The sequence below is a fragment of the Leptodactylus fuscus genome, unplaced genomic scaffold, assembly GCF_031893055.1.
Source record: "Leptodactylus fuscus isolate aLepFus1 unplaced genomic scaffold, aLepFus1.hap2 HAP2_SCAFFOLD_61, whole genome shotgun sequence".
In the NCBI taxonomy this organism is placed as follows: domain Eukaryota; kingdom Metazoa; phylum Chordata; class Amphibia; order Anura; family Leptodactylidae; genus Leptodactylus; species Leptodactylus fuscus.
This window is the reverse complement of record NW_027440642.1, coordinates 82,500-105,818: the sequence shown is the minus strand read 5'-3', so window position 1 is coordinate 105,818 and position 23,319 is coordinate 82,500. Positions and strand designations below refer to the sequence as shown.

General features: G+C 42.7%; 1 protein-coding gene across 1 annotated transcript in view; it reads right to left on the bottom strand.

Moving 5' to 3' along the window:
- The window catches only part of GRIN2C (glutamate ionotropic receptor NMDA type subunit 2C), a 95,437-nt gene that overhangs the window by 25,213 nt on the left and 46,905 nt on the right, over positions 1-23,319 (bottom strand). Inside the window, 2 exon segments of the mRNA XM_075261906.1 lie at positions 19,192-19,379; positions 22,964-23,124. Coding sequence (XP_075118007.1) covers positions 19,192-19,379; positions 22,964-23,124 — 349 coding nt within the window.

Sequence of the window (23,319 nt, the reverse complement as noted above, 5' to 3'; positions counted from 1 at the left end):
CCCTGAACAACTATGTTGAACAATCTTTGTTTTCAGATCATTTGAGAGCGGGCTGTCCATGCTCGGCCACCATCAAACTTAACTGAACTTGAATTGTTTTGTAGAAAGAAATGGTCCAAAATACCTTCATCCAGGATCCAGGAACTGATTAAAAGCTACAGGAAGCGACTAGAGGCTGTTATCTCTGCAAAAGGAGGATCTACTAAATATTAATGTCACTTTTCTGTTGAGGTGCCCATACTTTTGCACCGGTCAAATTTTGGTTTAATGCATATTGCACATTTTCTGTTAGTACAATAAACCTCATTTCAATCCTGAAATATTACTGTGTCCATCAGTTATTAGATATATCAAACTGAAATGGCTGCTGCAAACACCAAAATATTTAGAACTAAAAATGATTAAGATTAATAGGGGTGCCCAAACTTTTTCATAGGACTGTAGGTCACTATATATAATCTGCCCCTCTATAACCTGTAGATAGGACACTATATACAATCTGCTCCTCTATAACCTGTAGATAGGACACTATATACAATCTGCTCCTCTATAACCTGTAGATAGGACACTATATACAATCTGCTCCTCTATAACCTGTAGATAGGACACTATATACAATCTGCTGTATAACCTGTAGATAGGACACTATATATAATCTGCTCCTCTATAACCTGTAGATAGGACACTATATACAATCTGCTCCTCCCCTATAACCTGTAGATAGGACACTATATACAATCTGCTCCTCTATAACCTGTAGATAGGACACTATATACAATCTGCTCCTCTATAACCTGTAGATAGGACACTATATACAATCTGCCCCTCTATAACCTGTAGATAGGACACTATATACAATCTGCTCCTCTATAACCTGTAGATAGGACACTATATACAATCTGCTCCTCTATATCCTGTAGATAGGACACTATATACAATCTGCTCCTCTATAACCTGTAGATAGGACACTATATACAATCTGCTCCTCTATATCCTGTAGATAGGACACTATATACAATCTGCTCCTCTATAACCTGTAGATAGGACACTATATACAATCTGCTCCTCTATAACCTGTAGATAGGACACTATATACAATCTGCTCTATAACCTGTAGATAGGACACTATATACAATCTGCCCCTCTATAACCTGTAGATAGGACACTATATACAATCTGCTCCTCTATAACCTGTAGATAGGACACTATATACAATCTGCTCCTCTATAACCTGTAGATAGGACACTATATACAATCTGCTCTATAACCTGTAGATAGGACACTATATACAATCTGCTCCTCTATATCCTGTAGATAGGACACTATATACAATCTGCTGTATAACCTGTAGATAGGACACTATATACAATCTGCTCCTCTATAACCTGTAGATAGGACACTATATACAATCTCCTCCCCTATAACCTGTAGATAGGACACTATATACAATCTGCTCCTCTATAACCTGTAGATAGGACACTATATACAATCTGCTCCTCTATAACCTGTAGATAGGACACTATATACAATCTGCTCTATAACCTGTAGATAGGACACTATATACAATCTGCCCCTCTATAACCTGTAGATAGGACACTATATACAATCTGCTCCTCTATAACCTGGAGATAGGACACTATATACAATCTGCTCTATATCCTGTAGATAGGACACTATATACAATCTGCTCTATAACCTGTAGATAGGACACTATATACAATCTGCTCCTCTATAACCTGTAGATAGGACACTATATACAATCTGCTCCTCTATAACCTGTAGATAGGACACTATATACAATCTGCTGCTCTATATCCTGTAGATAGGACACTATATACAATCTGCTCCTGTATAACCTGTAGATAGGACACTATATACAATCTGCTCCTCTATAACCTGTAGATAGGACACTATATACAATCTGCTCCTCTATAACCTGTAGATAGGACACTATATACAATCTGCTCTATAACCTGTAGATAGGACACTATATACAATCTGCTCCTCTATAACCTGTAGATAGGACACTATATACAATCTGCTCCTCTATAACCTGTAGATAGGACACTATATACAATCTCCTCCTCTATAACCTGCAGATAGGACACTATATACAATCTGCTCTACACCCTGTATATACAGTCCTATGAAAAAGTTTGGGCACCCCTATTAATCTTAATCATTTTTCGTTCTAAATATTTTGGTGTTTGCAGCAGCCATTTCAGTTTGATATATCTAATAACTGATGGACACAGTAATATTTCAGGATTGAAATGAGGTTTATTGTACTAACAGAAAATGTGCAATATGCATTAAACCAAAATTTGACTGGTGCAAAAGTATGGGCACCTCAACAGAAAAGTGACATTAATATTTAGTAGATCCTCCTTTTGCAAAGATAACAGCCTCTAGTCGCTTCCTGTAGCTTTTAATCAGTTCCTGGATCCTGGATGAAGGGATTTTGGACAAACAATTCAAGTTCAGTTAAGTTAGATGGTCGCCGAGCATGGACAGCCCGCTTCCAATCATCCCACAGATGTTCAATGATATTCAGGTCTGGGGACTGGGATGGCCATTCCAGAACATTGTAATTGTTCCTCTGCATGAATGCCTGAGGATTTGGAGCTTTGGTGTTTTGGATCATTGTCTTGCTGAAATCTCCATCCCCGGCGTAACTTCAACTTCGTCACTGATTCTTGAACATTATTCTCAAGAATCTGCTGATACTGAGTGGAATCCATGCGACCCTCAACTTTACCAAGATTCCCGATGCCGGCATTGGCCACACAGCCCCAAAGCATGATGGAACCTCCACCAAATTTTACAGTGGGTAGCATGTGTTTTTCTTGGAATGCTGTTTTTTTTGGACGCCATGCATAACGCCTTTTCATATGACCAAACAACTCAATCTTTGTTTCCAAAATGAAGCTGCCTTGTCCAAATGTGCTTTTTCATACCTCAGGCAACTCTATTTGTGGCGTACGTGCAGAAACGGCTTCTTTCTCATCACTCTCCCATACAGCTTCTATTTGTGCAAAGTGCGCTGTATAGTTGACCGATGCACAGTGACACCATCTGCAGCAAGATGATGCTGCAGCTCTTTGGAGGTGTCTGTGGATTGTCCTTGACTGTTCTCACCATTCTTCTTCTCTGCCTTTCTGATATTTTTCTTGGCCTGCCACTTCTGGGCTTAACAAGAACTGTCCCTGTGGTCTTCCATTTCCTTACTATGTTCCTCACAGTGGAAACTGACAGGTTAAATCTCTGAGACAACGTTTTGTATCCTTCCCCTGAACAACTATGTTGAACAATCTTTGTTTTCAGATCATTTGAGAGCGGGCTGTCCATGCTCGGCCACCATCAAACTTAACTGAACTTGAATTGTTTTGTAGAAAGAAATGGTCCAAAATACCTTCATCCAGGATCCAGGAACTGATTAAAAGCTACAGGAAGCGACTAGAGGCTGTTATCTTTGCAAAAGGAGGATGTACTAAATATTAATGTCACTTTTCTGTTGAGGTGCCCATACTTTTGCACCGGTCAAATTTTGGTTTAATGCATATTGCACATTTTCTGTTAGTACAATAAACCTCATTTCAATCCTGAAATATTACTGTGTCCATCAGTTATTAGATATATCAAACTGAAATGGCTGTAGCAAACACCAAAATATTTAGAACTAAAAATGATTAAGATTAATAGGGGTGCCCAAACTTTTTCATAGGACTGTAGGTCACTATATATAATCTGCCCCTCTATAACCTGTAGATAGGACACTATATACAATCTGCTCCTCTATAACCTGTAGATAGGACACTATATACAATCTGCTCCTCTATAACCTGTAGATAGGACACTATATACAATCTGCTCCTCTATAACCTGTAGATAGGACACTATATACAATCTGCTCCTCTATAACCTGTAGATAGGACACTATATACAATCTGCTCCTCTATAACCTGTAGATAGGACACTATATACAATCTGCACCTCTATAACCTGTAGATAGGACACTATATACAATCTGCTCCTCCATAACCTGTAGATAGGACACTATATACAATCTGCTCCCCTATAACCTGTAGATAGGACACTATATACAATCTGCTCCTCTATAACCTGTAGATAGGACACTATATACAATCTGCTCCTCTATAACCTGTAGATAGGACACTATATACAATCTGCTCCTCTATAACCTGTAGATAGGACACTATATACAATCTGCTCCTCTATAACCTGTAGATAGGACACTATATACAATCTGCCCCTCTATAACCTGTAGATAGGACACTATATACAATCTGCTCCTCTATAACCTGTAGATAGGACACTATATACAATCTGCCCCTCTATAACCTGTAGATAGGACACTATATACAATCTGCTCCTCCCCTATAACCTGTAGATAGGACACTATATACAATCTGCTCCTCTATAACCTGTAGATAGGACACTATATACAATCTGCTCTATAACCTGTAGATAGGACACTATATACAATCTGCTCCTCTATAACCTGTAGATAGGACACTATATACAATCTGCTCCTCTATAACCTGTAGATAGGACACTATATACAATCTGCCCCTCTATATCCTGTAGATAGGACACTATATACAATCTCCTTCCCTATAACCTGTAGATAGGACACTATATACAATCTGCTCCTCTATAACCTGTAGATAGGACACTATATACAATCTGCTCTATAACCTGTAGATAGGACACTATATACAATCTGCTCCTCTATAACCTGTAGATAGGACACTATATACAATCTGCTCTATAACCTGTAGATAGGACACTATATACAATCTGCTCCTCTATAACCTGTAGATAGGACACTATATACAATCTGCTCTATAACCTGTAGATAGGACACTATATACAATCTGCTCCTCTATAACCTGTAGATAGGACACTATATACAATCTGCTCTATAACCTGTAGATAGGACACTATATACAATCTGCCCCTCTATAACCTGTAGATAGGACACTATATACAATCTGCCCCTCTATAACCTGTAGATAGGACACTATATACAATCTGCCCCTCTGTAACCTGTAGATAGGACACTATATACAATCTGCCCCTCTATAACCTGTAGATATGACACTATATACAATCTGCTCCTCTATAACCTGTAGATAGGACACTATATACAATCTGCTCCTCTATAACCTGTAGATAGGACACTATATACAATCTGCTCCTGTACAACCTGTAGATAGGACACTATATACAATCTGCTCCTCTATAACCTGTAGATAGGACACTATATACAATCTGCCCCTCTATAACCTGTAAATAGGACACTATATACAATCTGCTCCTCTATAACCTGTAGATAGGACACTATATACAATCTGCCCCTCTATAACCTGTAGATAGGACACTATATACAATCTGCCCCTCTATAACCTGTAGATAGGACACTATATACAATCTGCTCCTCTATAACCTGTAGATAGGACACTATATACAATCTGCCCCTCTATAACCTGTAGATAGGACACTATATACAATCTGCTCCTCTATAACCTGTAGATAGGACACTATATACAATCCGCTCTATAACCTGTAGATAGGACACTATATACAATCCGCTCTATAACCTGTAGATAGGACACTATATACAATCTGCTCTATATCCTGTAGATAGGACACTATATACAATCTGCTGCTCTATATCCTGTAGATAGGACACTATATACAATCTGTTGCTCTATATCCTGTAGATAGGACACTATATACAATCTGCTCCTGTATAACCTGTAGATAGGACACTATATACAATCTGCTCCTCTATAACCTGTAGATAGGACACTATATACAATCTGCTCCTCTATAACCTGTAGATAGGACACTATATACAATCTGCTCCTCTATAACCTGTAGATAGGACACTATATACAATCTGCTCCTGTATAACCTGTAGATAGGACACTATATACAATCTGCTCCTCTATAACCTGTAGATAGGACACTATATACAATCTGCTCCTCTATAACCTGTAGATAGGACACTATATACAATCTGCCCCTCTATAACCTGTAGATCGGACACTATATACAATCTGCCCCTCTATAACCTGTAGATAGGACACTATATACAATCTCCTCTATAACCTGTAGATAGGACACTATATACAATCTGCTGCTCTATATCCTGTAGATAGGACACTATATACAATCTGTTGCTCTATATCCTGTAGATAGGACACTATATACAATCTGCTCCTGTATAACCTGTAGATAGGACACTATATACAATCTGCTCCTCTATAACCTGTAGATAGGACACTATATACAATCTGCTCCTCTATAACCTGTAGATAGGACACTATATACAATCTGCTCCTCTATAACCTGTAGATAGGACACTATATACAATCTGCTCCTGTATAACCTGTAGATAGGACACTATATACAATCTGCTCCTGTATAACCTGTAGATAGGACACTATATACAATCTGCTCCTCTATAACCTGTAGATAGGACACTATATACAATCTGCTCCTCTATAACCTGTAGATAGGACACTATATACAATCTGCCCCTCTATAACCTGTAGATCGGACACTATATACAATCTGCTCTATAACCTGTAGATAGGACACTATATACAATCTGCACCTCTATAACCTGTAGATAGGACACTATATACAATCTCCTCTATAACCTGTAGATAGGACACTATATACAATCTGCTCCCCTATAACCTGTAGATAGGACACTATATACAATCTGCACCTCTATAACCTGTAGATAGGACACTATATACAATCTCCTCTATAACCTGTAGATAGGACACTATATACAATCTGCTCCTCTATAACCCGTAGATAGGACACTATATACAATCTGCTCTATAACCTGTAGATAGGACACTATATACAATCTGCTCCCCTATAACCTGTAGATAGGACACTATATACAATCTCCTCTATAACCTGTAGATAGGACACTATATACAATCTGCTCCCCTATAACCTGTAGATAGGACACTATATACAATCTGCTCCTCTATAACCTGTAGATAGGACACTATATACAATCTGCTCCTCTATATCCTGTAGATAGGACACTATATACAATCTGCCCCTCTATAACCTGTAGACAGGACACTATATACAATCTGCTCCTCTATAACCCGTAGATAGGACACTATATACAATCTGCTCTATAACCTGTAGATAGGACACTATATACAATCTGCTCCCCTATAACCTGTAGATAGGACACTATATACAATCTGCCCCTCTATAACCTGTAGACAGGACACTATATACAATCTGCTCTATAACCTATAGATAGGACACTATATACAATCTGCTCCTCTATAACCTGTAGATAGGACACTATATACAATCTCCTCTATAACCTGTAGATAGGACACTATATACAATCTGCTCTATAACCTGTAGATAGGACACTATATACAATCTGCCCCTCTATAACCTGTAGACGGGACACTATATACAATCTGCTCTATAACCTATAGATGGGACACTATATACAATCTGCTCCTCTATAACCTGTAGATAGGACACTATATACAATCTGCTCCTCTATAACCTGTAGACAGGACACTATATACAATCTGCTCCTCTATAACCTGTAGATAGGACACTATATACAATCTGCCCCTCTATAACCTGTAGATAGGACACTATATACAATCTGCTCCTCTATAACCTGTAGATAGGACACTATATACAATCTGCCCCTCTATAACCTGTAGATAGGACACTATATACAATCTGCCCCTCTATAACCTGTAGATAGGACACTATATGCAATCTGCTCCTCTATAACCTGTAGATAGGACACTATATACAATCTGCCCCTCTATAACCTGTAGATAGGACACTATATACAATCTGCTCCTCTATAACCTGTTGATAGGACACTATATACAATCTGCCCCTCTATAACCTGTTGATAGGACACTATATACAATCTGCCCCTCTATAACCTGTAGATAGAACACTATATACAATCTGCCCCTCTATAACCTGTAGATAGGACACTATATACAATCTGCCCCTCTATAACCTGTAGATAGGACACTATATACAATCTGCTCCTCCCCTATATCCTGTAGATAGGACACTATATACAATCTGCTCCTCTATAACCTGTAGATAGGACACTATATACAATCTGCCCCTCTATAACCTGTTGATAGGACACTATATACAATCTGCCCCTCTATAACCTGTAGATAGAACACTATATACAATCTGCCCCTCTATAACCTGTAGATAGGACACTATATACAATCTGCCCCTCTATAACCTGTAGATAGGACACTATATACAATCTGCTCCTCCCCTATATCCTGTAGATAGGACACTATATACAATCTGCTCCTCTATAACCTGTAGATAGGACACTATATACAATCTGCTCCTCTATATCCTGTAGATAGGACACTATATACAATCCGCTCCTCTATAACCTGTAGATAGGACACTATATACAATCCGCTCCTCTATAACCTGTAGATAGGACACTATATACAATCTGCTCCATAACCTGTAGATAGGACACTATATACAATCCGCTCCTCTATAACCTGTAGATAGGACACTATATACAATCTGCTCCTCTATAACCTGTAGATAGGACACTATATACAATCTGCCCCTCTATAACCTGTAGATAGGACACTATATACAATCTGCTCCTCTATAACCTGTAGATAGGACACTATATACAATCTGCTCCTCTATAACCTGTAGATAGGACACTATATACAATCTGCTCCTCTATAACCTGTAGATAGGACACTATATACAATCTGCTCTATAACCTGTAGATAGGACACTATATACAATCTGCCCCTCTATAACCTGTAGATAGGACACTATATACAATCTGCTCCTCTATAACCTGTAGATAGGACACTATATACAATCTGCTCTATAACCTGTAGATAGGACACTATATACAATCTGCTCCTCCCCTATAACCTGTAGATAGGACACTATATACAATCTGCTCCTATATAACCTGTAGATAGGACACTATATACAATCTGCTCCTCTATAACCTGTAGATAGGACACTATATACAATCTGCTCCTCTATAACCTGTAGATAGGACACTATATACAATCTGCTCCTATATAACCTGTAGATAGGACACTATATACAATCTGCTCCTCTATAACCTGTAGATAGGACACTATATACAATCTGCTCCTCTATAACCTGTAGATAGGACACTATATACAATCTGCTATATAACCTGTAGATAGGACACTATATACAATCTGCTCCTCTATAACCTGTAGATAGGACACTATATACAATCTGCTCCTCTATAACCTGTAGATAGGACACTATATACAATCTGACTCTATAAGGGACGGATCCTAGAAGGAGATTGTACTTTACACACCAGTGAATTGTAATTCTAGAGCAATAGAAAGTGCCAATAAGAAGTGACAAATGTCTGCCATGTTTTCGGAGGGCTGCGTTACAAGCGCCTTCTTTCCCCGCCCTGAGGGATCGCTCCGTCCTTACTAGACTCATTCTCTGCAGTTTGTCATAAAGCTCTTAAAAATGACTTTACTGAGAGAAAGTTTCACGTGCCGTCTGGTATACAAATGAATTGTAGTCTGGGCCGGTGATGGATGGCCGCGGCTTCTAGATCTATCTGCAGAATGGAGGAAGGAAATCAGATGGGAAAGCTTGTTTATTGTGTGATAAGATGGAATCCTCGATACTTCACTACATGGACATTACAGGGTCCTCCAGAGCCTCAGCTGTGGACCATGGATGGTGGCACAAGGAATCCATACAATTCCTGGACATTTCTATAACCAGAGACTTGCATACGTGTGACCATTGTATAAGGGCCGAGACATTAGCGGTCATGTATGTGCATAACCAATAATACTATAGCCTGCCACTATATCATTCATGGCTCCATATATAGCGATCAGTCTTCCCTCAGCTCCACTCCATAGTAGGTAGAGTCTAGCGTCTATGAGGTCCCCCACTCTTTGGCTTCCACCATAAATCCGATATACTGAAGAAGGTCGATACCAGATCAAAACGTTTATTCACTTTTGTCGAATATTAATAAAAATATACACCTTGGAAGCTTCAATTCTGAGTGCCGGAAATTCTGTCTGCTGTATACTATGGCCTTGAGAAGCCTTTATCTGGCACCATACACTTGAGACCAAGTGACGGTATATTATTACTACTGAGGGTTGTATCCCACACAGCACATACACAACAGCATACCCTTAGAAGCAGCAACAGCATGGAGGACATTGTACAGCAGTACTGAGCACTGTAGCTCTGAGTCCAGCACTGGGGTGGGATATAACACTTACTAGATCCTGCGCTAGCTCTCTCTCTGTCTGTGCCCATCTCTCTGCAGCTGCTCCCTCCTTCTCCTACAGATAAAAGATGTCCCACAAACCCTCAGTAACAACTGCCTGCACCAAACAGAGATTCAGAGAGCGACTTGTGCAGGAGCAGGGGAAGAGAACTTCCAGCTGGGAAGCAGATATATGTAAGATATATGATGGGGGGTATATATAAGATATATGATAGAGTAGATCCTTCCCACTAATATAAATGTGACAGTTTGGATGTTTGTTCCTCAATCACATAAATCACTGAGCGGATTTGGATGAGATTTGCCCCATAGATACTCTGTAACCTGCAGTAACACATCGGCTACTTTGTATCCCAGTAAATGACATGGCTTCACTACTGTTCTGGATTTATGGTCACATACTATATTACATGTCCCATAGATACTCTGTAACCTGGAGTAACACATCGGCTACTTTGTATCCCAGTAAATGACATGGCTTCACTACTGTTCTGGATTTATGGTCACATACTATATTACATGTCCCATAGATACTCTGTAACCTGGAGTAACACATCGGCTACTTTGTATCTTGGTAAATGACATGGCTTCACTACTGTTCTGGATTTATGGTCACATACTATATTACATGTCCCATAGATACTCTGTAACCTGGAGTAACACATCGGCTACTTTGTATCCCGGTACATGACATGGCTTCACTACTGTTCTGGATTTATGGTCACATACTATATTACATGTCCCATAGATACTCTGTAACCTGGAGTAACACATCGGCTACTTTGTATCCCGGTAAATGACATGGCTTCACTACTGTTCTGGATTTATGGTCACATACTATATTACACTGCTCCTGCAGCCGCTTATCTCAGGTCCCAGGTCTGTTATCTCTCTATGTAACACACAGATAACACTGAATCCATTGTGTACAAGCATCTGCATATTATCTGATCTGCTCCAGGCAGTGCTGACACACTGGATAGGAATCACCTTTACTCCACATTGGCAGTTTGCTAATATTAAACATGGCGGGAAAAAGAAAATTTAATTTGTCACAAACAACGAGATCTATGAAGGAGCCAGAAGTCACAGAGTACTCCTCAAGCGGAGCTGACGGGATCATCAACGCCAACAACACACTTATTATATGGCGTCCCAGCGAGCTGCTAAGATGCCGGAACAATCACAGGCACGGTGCGAGGAACAAGTTCAGCAGCAGGACAGCTTAAGAGCTGCCGAAACACCGGAGCAGGATCATCAATGGCAGCAATTTACTGACTATAGGCGGATCATCGACACCAACAACACGCAGACGAAGTTGTGGGCAGAGGCTATATGATAGTATATGATGGGGTATATCCTACTGTCACGGGATGGTTAGAGTCTATACTATAGGCAATGTGTAATATATATTTCATGTGGAATGTATTCTCTAACCTGTTGTAAACATCAGTGTGTAGTTGGCTGATTCGGGTCTAGTGTGTTAGCACATTGTATGCAAATACCTCTAACTAGTGAGGACAATGGGTGGAGATAATCTGATCAGTGTCTCCAAGAAGATGTTGGATGGTGCATTGTCCATAGTAGACAGGGAGTCTGCTCTCCTTGGTATAGGTGAGGGGGGAAGGATCTGTGACTCAGCCCTTCCCACCCACAGATAGAGGAAGTAACAGTTTAGTATATAGATATAGCTAGCAGTTAGTATGTGTTAGCCGGCCTGTGCACAGCTCTGCAGAGAGCCAGGACTTAGTTACAGGACCAAGAACCCAAAGTTATCATTGGATTGTGACTTCTGTGGACTTATTGTTATTACGGTTGATGTGACCGCCGCCGGCTACTAACTTTGTGGATTACAATAAATTGCTGTTGTCTCCCGACCTCTTGCGTCCGTGTTGATTCAAAAGACCATCCGGAGGAAGACGTATACTTTTGCTCCGTTACACCTACTAATATTATAAGTGTGAAAGTTTGTGTGTTTGTGTGTTTGGATGTTTGTGAGTTTGGATGTTTGTTCCTCAATCACGCTAAAACGCCTGGACGGATTTGCGTGCAATTTTCCACAAACATAGTTTTCCCTTAGGATTGAGTCACAGGCTACTTTTGGTGCCACTAAACAACATGGCTTCCTAGCAGGAGACTCACAAAAGCAGGACTCCTAGCCCCAGCTATAGACTCACACACACTGCCTGGCATTTCCTGCCTCAACCTGCCTGCACACTCCTTACTGTCACCTCAGGAGTCGCCCTCACTCTACTCACTCACATTTACATATAGATTTCCACTATACAACACATCACATTGTCTGTATCACCACATACACAATATAACACATCACATTGTCTGTATCACCACATACACAATATAACATCACATTGTCTGTATCACTACATACACAATATAACACATCACATTGTCTGTATCACGACATACACAATATAACACATCACATTGTCTGTATCACGACATACACAATATAACACATCACATTGTCTGTATCACTACATACACAATATAACACATCACATTGTCTGTATCACTACATACACAATATAACACATCACATTGTCTGTATCACGACATACACAATATAACACATCACATTGTCTGTATCACGACATACACAATACAACACATCACATTGTCTGTATCACGAGATACACAATAAAACACATCACATTGTATCACGACATACACAATACAACACATCACATTGTCTGTATCACGACATACACAATACAACACATCACATTGTCTGTATCACGACATACACAATACAACACATCACATTGTCTGTATCACGACATACACAATACAACACATCACATTGTCTGTATCACGAGATACACAATACAACACATCACATTGTCTGTATCACGAGATACACAATAAAACACATCACATTGTATCACGACATACACAATACAACACATCACATTGTCTGTATCACGACATACACAATACAACACATCACATTGTCTGTATCACGACATACACAATACAACACATCACATTGTCTGTATCACTACATACACAATAAAACACATCACATTGTATCACGACATACACAATACAACACATCACATTGTCTGTATCACGACATACACAATACAACACATCACATTGTCTGTATCACGACATACACAATACAACACATCACATTGTCTGTATCACGAGATACACAATAAAACACATCACATTGTATCACGACATACACAATACAACACATCACATTGTCTGTATCACGACATACACAATACAACACATCACATTGTCTGTATCACGACATACACAATACAACACATCACATTGTCTGTATCACGAGATACACAATAAAACACATCACATTGTATCACGACATACACAATACAACACATCACATTGTCTGTATCACGACATACACAATACAACACATCACATTGTCTGTATCACGACATACACAATACAACACATCACATTGTCTGTATCACGACATACACAATACAACACATCACATTGTCTGTATCACGACATACACAATACAACACATCACATTGTCTGTATCACGACATACACAATACAACACATCACATTGTCTGTATCACTACATACACAATATAACACATCACATTGTCTGTATCACGACATACACAATATAACACATCACATTTGCTAGCCCACCAAACCTTTTAAAGCACTTTTACAGTTTCACACGTCTGTGTCCGCCCAATTCTCAAATCACCGCAGACAAAGTCGCGGGTAAAAGCTAGTATAGATATATGATGGGGTATCTATAAGATATGTGATGGGGTATACAAGATATATGATGGGGTATAGATAAGATGTATGATGGGGTATAGAGTATATATGATGGGGTATCTATAAGATATATGATAGGATATACAGTATATATGATATATGATGGGGTATCTATAAGATATATGATAGGATATACAGTATATATGATGTATGATGGGGTATAGAGTATATATGATATATGATGGGGTATCTATAAGATATATGATAGGATATACAGTATATATGATGTATGATGGGGTATAGAGTATATATGATATATGATGGGGTATCTATAAGATATATGATAGGATATACAGTATATATGATATATGACGGGTTTCTTGTCTCTATATTTTTCAGTCTTTACATTTCTAGACTTTCTTAGACTTTCTTAGAATCAGCTTTAAGAATCCGCCGTATACTACTAATAATAGAGCTGGTGAAGTCTCTTGTAAAGCTTTGTATAAGAAGCGGAAGGTCTTCACTCCTTCTCCTAGACAGATGCCTTATGATTAGAAGCTGCAGGTGCGATTGCCTGAGCGCACATTATATCCACCTGTGTGACTGGCGTCTAACAGATGGCTGCAGTCCCGGCACCTGTATACTGCGGAGAGGCCTGCGGGACAGTTACAGGGAATATTCCCCAGCGCTGTCTGGATATTAGGAGGGGGTAATAGAGAGAATTCCCCAGAATATCATGGATGTGCCCCCACCATGTCGCTCTCCCCTCCCCCACCTGCTGACAGCCCGGCGCTCTATTCTTTCTTTATGGCATTTTTTGTTACTTTTCTGCACAATTTATAGTATGAGACTCAGCAAACATAACAATGTATCAGGAAACCTGGCAACGAGAACGAAAGGAAATTCAAAAAGTACAAAAAGGCCGCGCATTTAAAGGGATGAGGTTTATGTCTCAGGCCACATGAAATCCCACCAGGGTCCGCAGTGACAGCTACAGTGGGATTTACTCACAGAAACCATAGCTTTAAAACTAGCCGGGCCCAGGGAGAGGAGTCTGGTGCGAGGAGAGGAGTCTGCTGCGAGGAGAGAAGTCCGGTGCGAGGAGATGAGTCTGGTCCAGAGAGATGATGAGTCCAGTGCAAGGAGATGAGTCCGGCGCGAGGAGATGAGTCTGGTGTGAGGAGATGAGTCTGGTCCAGAGAGATGAGTCTGGTGTGAGGAGATGAGTCTGGTCCAGAGAGATGAGTCTGGTGTGAGGAGATGAGTCTGGTGTGAGGAGATGAGTCTGGTCCAGAGAGATGAGTCTGGTGTGAGGAGATGAGTCTGGTGTGAGGAGATGAGTCTGGTCCAGAGAGATGAGTCTGGTGTGAGGAGATGAGTCTGGCGTGAGGAGAGGAGTCTGGTGCGAGGAGAGGAGTCTGCTGCGAGGAGAGGAGTCTGGTCCAGAGAGATGAGTCTGGTGTGAGGAGAGGAGTCTGGCGCGAGGAGATGAGTCTGCTGCGAGGAGAGGAGTCTGGTCCAGAGAGATGAGTCTGGTGTGAGGAGAGGAGTCTGGCGCGAGGAGATGAGTCTGGTGCGAGGAGAGGAGTCTGGTCCAGAGAGATGAGTCTGGTGTGAGGAGATGAGTCTGGCGTGAGGAGAGGAGTCTGGTCCAGAGAGATGATGAGTTCAGTGCAAGGAGATGAGTCCGGCGCGAGGAGATGAGTCCGGCGCGAGGAGATGAGTCTGGTGTGAGGAGATGAGTCTGGTCCAGAGAGATGAGTCTGGTGTGAGGAGATGAGTCTGGTCCAGAGAGATGAGTCTGGTGTGAGGAGATGAGTCTGGTCCAGAGAGATGAGTCTGGTCCAGAGAGATGAGTCTGGTGTGAGGAGATGAGTCTGGCATGAGGAGAGGAGTCTGCTGCGAGGAGAGGAGTCTGGTCCAGAGAGATGAGTCTGGTGTGAGGAGAGGAGTCTGGCGCGAGGAGATGAGTCTGCTGCGAGGAGAGGAGTCTGGTCCAGAGAGATGAGTCTGGTGTGAGGAGAGGAGTCTGGCGCGAGGAGATGAGTCTGGTGCGAGGAGAGGAGTCTGGTGTGAGGAGAGGAGTCTGGTCCAGAGAGATGAGTCTGGTGTGAGGAGATGAGTCTGGCGTGAGGAGAGGAGTCTGGTCCAGAGAGATGAGTCTGGTGTGAGGAGATGAGTCTGGCGTGAGGAGAGGAGTCTGGTCCAGAGAGATGAGTCTGGTGTGAGGAGATGAGTCTGGCGTGAGGAGAGGAGTCTGGTCCAGAGAGATGAGTCTGGTGTGAGGAGATGAGTCTGGCGTGAGGAGAGGAGTCTGGTCCAGAGAGATGAGTCTGGTGTGAGGAGATGAGTCTGGTCCAGAGAGATGAGTCTGGTGTGAGGAGATGAGTCTGGCGCGAGGAGAGGAGTCTGGCGCGAGGAGAGGAGTCTGGCGCGAGGAGAGGAGTCTGGCGCGAGGAGAGGAGTCTGGCGCGAGGAGAGGAGTCTGGCGCGAGGAGAGGAGTCCGGTCCAGAGAGATGAGTCTGGTGCGAGGAGATGAGTCTGGTGTGAGGAGAGGAGTCTGCTGGGAGGAGAGGAGTCCAGTGCGAGGAGAGGAGTCTGGTCCAGAGAGATGAGTCTGATGTGAGGAGAGGAGTCTGGCGCGAGGAGATGAGTCTGGTGCGAGGAGAGGAGTCTGGTGTGAGGAGAGGAGTCTGCTGGGAGGAGAGGAGTCCAGTGCGAGGAGAGGAGTCCAGTGCGAGGAGAGGAGTCTGGTCCAGAGAGATGAGTCTGGTGTGAGGAGAGGAGTCTGCTGCGAGGAGAGGAGTCCAGTGCGATGAGAGGAGTCTGGTCCAGAGAGATGAGTCTGGCGCGAGGAGATGAGTCTTAGCTATCAGGGACCATAGTTCTCAGCCATTGGGGACCTTGTTGTAATTTCATTCTGCTCATGGTTTACCAGACGGCATAAACCTAATGACAAGTGGTGATTCAAGAGCACCTAAAAGCCAACTCTCGCAACGCACCTCATGGCATTGTCTATTCTGTAATTTACGGCTGTTACATTGTATACTAAGCAATATAGAATCTATAACAACACTTAAGGGGCTCTATCACTAGGAAAAGTCATGTATAACTAATCATACCTTTGCATAGCCTTTAGAAAGTCTATTCCCCACCTACCTATAGTATGTAGATTGCCTCAGTGGTTTCTGAATAAGTCTGTTTATATTCATATGCTAATTAGACTGGTGCACGATACATGGTGCACTCCTCTCCTATTGTTTTCTATGGGAGACTGCTGCTGCTGCTGCTGCTGATGACTCGGCTTCCTGTTTGCTTCACACACATAGAAGATAATGGGAGAGAGGAGGCTGCTGGGAACTTCCCGAGCTGGCTGGAGGCTCATTAGCATAGGAATAAAAACAGACATATTCAGACACCACTGAGGCAATCTACAGACTAAAGGTAAGTGTGGAATAGACTTTCTAAAGCCTGTGCAAGCATGTGATTAGATAAAAATGACTTTTCCCAGTGACAGAGCCCCTTTAGCTTGGAGGTTTACGCTCGCCTGGCGCGTGCACACTGAATAAAAGGGGACATCCATCCCTCCTGACGCCCGGAATCCCACATGACCCCTGAGGTCACACTGTAGAATTGGCTGTTGATGTCACTCAGTGGCCATGTGGGGCGCTGGGCGTCCGAGGACCAAGCAATGGGCTTTAGTGACAGAAACTGAAGTGTTGGGGACAGGTGAGTTTCTTTGTTATGTTACACCTGCCTAGGCCCCTCTCCCCTGGACAACCCCTTTAAGCTGAGCACTGAGGCTGGACACATGGCCCACTAGCATCTTTAGATCATTGTGCATGCGCCAGGTGCTCGGTGCCGTATCACAGTCAGGTGCTGAGTGTTGCGCATGCGCAGTGGTAGACAAGCCTAATTTTCTAACTTTGGGGAGGAGGGGTGCCAAATCAATTTTTGCTTTAGAAAAAAAGCCAGAATCGGCTCAGCCCATGGCCACCTCCACAGACAATAGGGTGCCCACTTTTTGCAGAGCTGGAAAGCCACGCCTCCTTTCAGACCAGATCATAACAAATTGTCAGGATGGTTTCAGAAAGTTTGTGACAGTTCTGGCAAATTGGGAACAGACCAACAAAGTAAAAATGTCAAGACCTGTGGGATTACTGTGTATGATCGAGAACTGCGGGATTACTGCGTACGATCGAGACCTGCGGGATTACTGCGTACGATCGAGACCTGCGGGATTACTGCGTACGATCGAGAACTGCGGGATTACTGCGTACGATCGAGACCTGCGGGATTACTGCGTACGATCGAGAACTGCGGGATTACTGCGTACGATCGAGACCTGCGGGATTACTGCGTACGATCGAGACCTGCGGGGTTCCTCTGCATGATCGAGACCTGCGGGATTACTGTGTATGATTGAGACCTGCGGGATTACTCTGTATGATGGAGACCTGTGGGATTACTGTGTATGATCGAGACCTGCGGGATTACTGTGTATGATCGAGACCTGCGGGATTACTGTGTACGATCGAGACCTGCGGGATTACTGTGTACGATCGAGACCTGCGGGATTACTCTGTATGATGGAGACCTGCGGGATTACTCTGTATGATGGAGACCTGCGGGATTACTGTGTACGATCGAGACCTGCGGGATTACTCTGTATGATGGAGACCTGCGGGATTACTCTGTATGATGGAGACCTGCGGGATTACTCTGTATGATGGAGACCTGCGGGATTACTCTGTATGATGGAGACCTGCGGGATTACTCTGTATGATGGAGACCTGCGGGATTACTCTGTATGATGGAGACCTGCGGGATTACTCTGTATGATGGAGACCTGCGGGATTACTCTGTATGACCGAGAGGTCCCCAAGACCCTATAAATGGTGAATGACTAAGACAAGTAGGAGACGTCCCCAGACTGGGAGCCCTGCACGATGGATCACCAATCTGATCTCGGACTAGTAACTTCTCACATCTTGTCTTTCGTGTTGACTCATTTGTTGATGTTTTTTATCCAAGTATTTTGTAAGAAATACCTAAAACTTTCATTCTCGAGGTTGGCACGTACCGTCTCCAAGAAACTGGAGGAGAGCCAGGTCAATGGGCCGCTTCCAGCGAGAGTTCTTCTGTAGGGCGATCCCATAGCCCGTGGTAGCAAAGACTTTGCCACTTCCGATGGTCACCAGTTTACACCCCTCGTCCTTGCCCGCCATGTAATTCAGCACCGCAGCGTCATAGATGAAGGCGTCCAACTTTCTGTGTGAAGACACAAGACTCTAGAGAGCGAGTAGCAAAACCGCCATGGCAAGAAGACATTACCCCGGTGATGTACGGTATATATACTGTCCTGTCCATATACCATCAGCCCCATATACAATAGGTAATGGGTAATGACCGTCACTGCATTCGGAGGGTGCCGGGGTCACTCCGCTCTTGTCAATGCCGCCATGGTAAGAAGACGTTACCCAGTGATGTACGGTATATATACTGTCCTGTCCTGTATATATATATACCATCAGCCCCATATACAATAGGTAATGGGTAATGACCGTCACTGCATTCGGAGGGTGCCGGGGTCACTCCGCTCTTGTCAATGCCGCCATGGTAAGAAGACGTTACCCAGTGATGTACGGTATATATACTGTCCTGTCCTGTATATATATATACCATCAGCCCCATATACAATAGGTAATGGCCATCACTGCATTCAGAGGGTGCCGGGGTCACTCCGCTCTTGTCAACGCCGCCATGGTAAGAAGACGTTACCCAGTGATATACGGTATATATACTGTCCTGTCCTGTATATATATATATACCATCAGCCCCATATACAATAGGTAATGGCAGTCACTGCATTCAGAGGGCGCTGGGGTCCCCCGCTCTTGTCAATGCCGCCATGGTAAGAAGACGTTACCCCGGTCCTGTATATATACTGTCCTGTACTGTATATATACCATCAGCCCCATATACAATAGGTAATGGCCATCACTGCATTCAGAGGGTGCCGGGGTCACTCCGCTCTTGTCAATGCCGCCATGGTAAGAAGACGTTACCCCGGTCCTGTATATATACTGTCCTGTACTGTATATATACCATCAGCCCCATATACAATAGGTAATGGCCATCACTGCATTTGGAGGGCGCTGGGGTCCGACCCCCGCTCTTGTCATTGGCCCAGCAGTCGGACCCCCCCTAATCAGACATCTATTACTTATTCTGTGTAAAGGGGAGAACTTGTGAGTTTAGGACAGTTTAACCCCTTCTTGACAAGTGATGGAATTATACACATTGGTGTTGGACAGGGGTCTGGAGAAGATCAGTGGGCATAATACAGCCAAAGCCCACCCACTGGTAACCTCTTAGGTACTGCAGTTGGGTTGGAGCCCTGGCCTGTAAGGAGTTCCCGTGTACGGTATCACCACCCCCTAGTAGGGCGTAGACGGATGGTGATCTGGTCTTGTGTAGCCTGGTGGTATATATACAATAGTTTGGTGGTATATATAGTAGCTTGACGGTATATACACAGTAGCTTGGTGGTATATATGTAGTAGCTTGGCAGTAAATACACAATAGCTTGGCGGTATATACTGTATACAGTAGTTTGGTGGTATATATATATATATATATATATATATATATATATATATATATATATATATATAGTAGCATGGCAGTATATACACAATACATATATTACAATACAGAAGTACATTTTATGAGAAATGAAACTAATAAGAAATGTAAAATTAAGTAAAAAGTTTTGAAATATTTTGAAATAAAATAATAATATATGTAACAATTCCAACCCCCCCTCCCCCCGTCACTAGATCACTATATATATATATATATATATATATATATATATATATATACACACACACACCATCATATAAGGTATCGCAGCATCCGAAAACGCCAAAACCATCAAAAATACAAAGCACAAGGAACAAAATCCTAATGTTGGAAGGAATTCCCGTAACTTAGTGTACCCCATATTAGGACCTATAGAATGTACCCCATAGTGGGAGAAACAGAATGTAACCCATAGTGTGATCTATAGAATGTAACCCCATAGCGGAAACTATAGAATGTAATCCATAGTGGGAGCAACAGAATGTACCCCCATAGTGGGACCTATACAATGTACCCCATAGTGGGACCTATACAATGTACCCCCATAGTGGGACCTATACAATGTACCCCCATAGTGGGACCTATACAAAGTACCCCATAGTGGGACCTATAGAATGTACCCAATACTGGGACCTATAGAATGTACCCCATAGTGTGACCAACAGAATGTAACCCATAGTGTGATCTACAGAATGTAACCCATAGTGTGATCTATAGAATGTAACCCATAGTGTGATCTATAGAATGTACCCCCATAGCGGAAACTATAGAATGTACCCCCATAGCGGAAACTATAGAATGTACCCCCATAGCGGAAACTATAGAATGTACCCCCATAGCGGGAGCAACAGAATGTACCCCCATAGTGGGACCTATACAATGTACCCCATAGTGGGACCTATACAATGTACCCCCATAGTGGGACCTATACAATGTACCCCCATAGTGGGACCTATACAAAGTACCCCATAGTGGGACCTATACAAAGTACCCCATAGTGGGACCTATAGAATGTACCCAATACTGGGACCTATAGAATGTACCCCATAGTGGGAGCAACAGAATGTAACCCATAGTGTGATCTATAGAATGTAACCCATAGTGTGATCTATAGAATGTACCCCATAGTGGGACCTATAGAATGTACCCCCATAGTGGGACCTATACAATGTACCCCCATAGTGGGACCTATACAATGTACCCCCATAGTGGGACCTATACAATGTACCCCATAGTGGGACCTATACAAAGTACCCCATAGTGGGACCTATACAAAGTACCCCATAGTGGGACCTATACAAAGTACCCCATAGTGGGACCTATACAAAGTACCCCATAGTGGGACCTATAGAATGTACCCCATAGTGGGACCTATACAAAGTACCCCATAGTGGGACCTATACAAAGTACCCCATAGTGGGACCTATACAATGTACCCCCATAGTGGGACCTATACAAAGTACCCCATAGTGGGACCTATACAATGTACCCCATAGTGGGACCTATACAATGTACCCCCATAGTGGGACCTATACAATGTACCCCATAGTGGGACCTATACAAAGTACCCCATAGTGGGACCTATACAAAGTACCCCATAGTGGGACCTATAGAATGTACCCCATAGTGGGACCTATACAATGTACCCCATAGTGGGACCTATACAATGTACCCCCATAGTGGGACCTATACAATGTACCCCCATAGTGGGACCTATAGAATGTACCCCATAGTGGGACCTATACAAAGTACCCCATAGTGGGACCTATACAAAGTACCCCATAGTGGGACCTATACAAAGTACCCCATAGTGGGACCTATACAATGTACCCCCATAGTGGGACCTATAGAATGTACCCCATAGTGGGACCTATACAAAGTACCCCATAGTGGGACCTATACAAAGTACCCCATAGTGGGACCTATACAAAGTACCCCATAGTAGGACCTATACAATGTACCCCCATAGTGGGACCTATACAATGTACCCCCATAGTGGGACCTATACAATGTACCCCATAGTGGGACCTATACAATGTACCCCATAGTGGGACCTATACAAAGTACCCCATAGTGGGACCAATAATAACAGGAGAACCGGGTATCAGGGCCCCGCGGACGAGCGGCCGGAGAAGCATCAAAGGTCCAAAAACTCAGCACCAAATCTTATTTCACTTCCAGGGATTAATATATAAGATTCTTCTCACCCAGACTTCAGGCTGCCAAGAGCGTCTTCCACCGAGCGCTGGTTGTATCTCACCATGTAACTGTGCATGTCCGGATAGTTGGTGCGGATGTTACGCTCAGTGCTGCCATTTGGGACGGTCCCAAATCTGAACGGTGGGTAATGCTCTTGTGGCTTCTGGAACTGCAGACAGAAGAAAGATCACAAACACATGGAGGTGTATACACCCAGGTATATGGTCACAATATAAGGGAGTCTGTCCCCAAATCCAGCATATCACCCCAGCCCTGCAGATAGATAGGTTACTGTCACCAGACCCAGCATATCACCCCAGCCCTGCAGATAGATAGGTTACTGTCACCAGACCCAGCATATCAC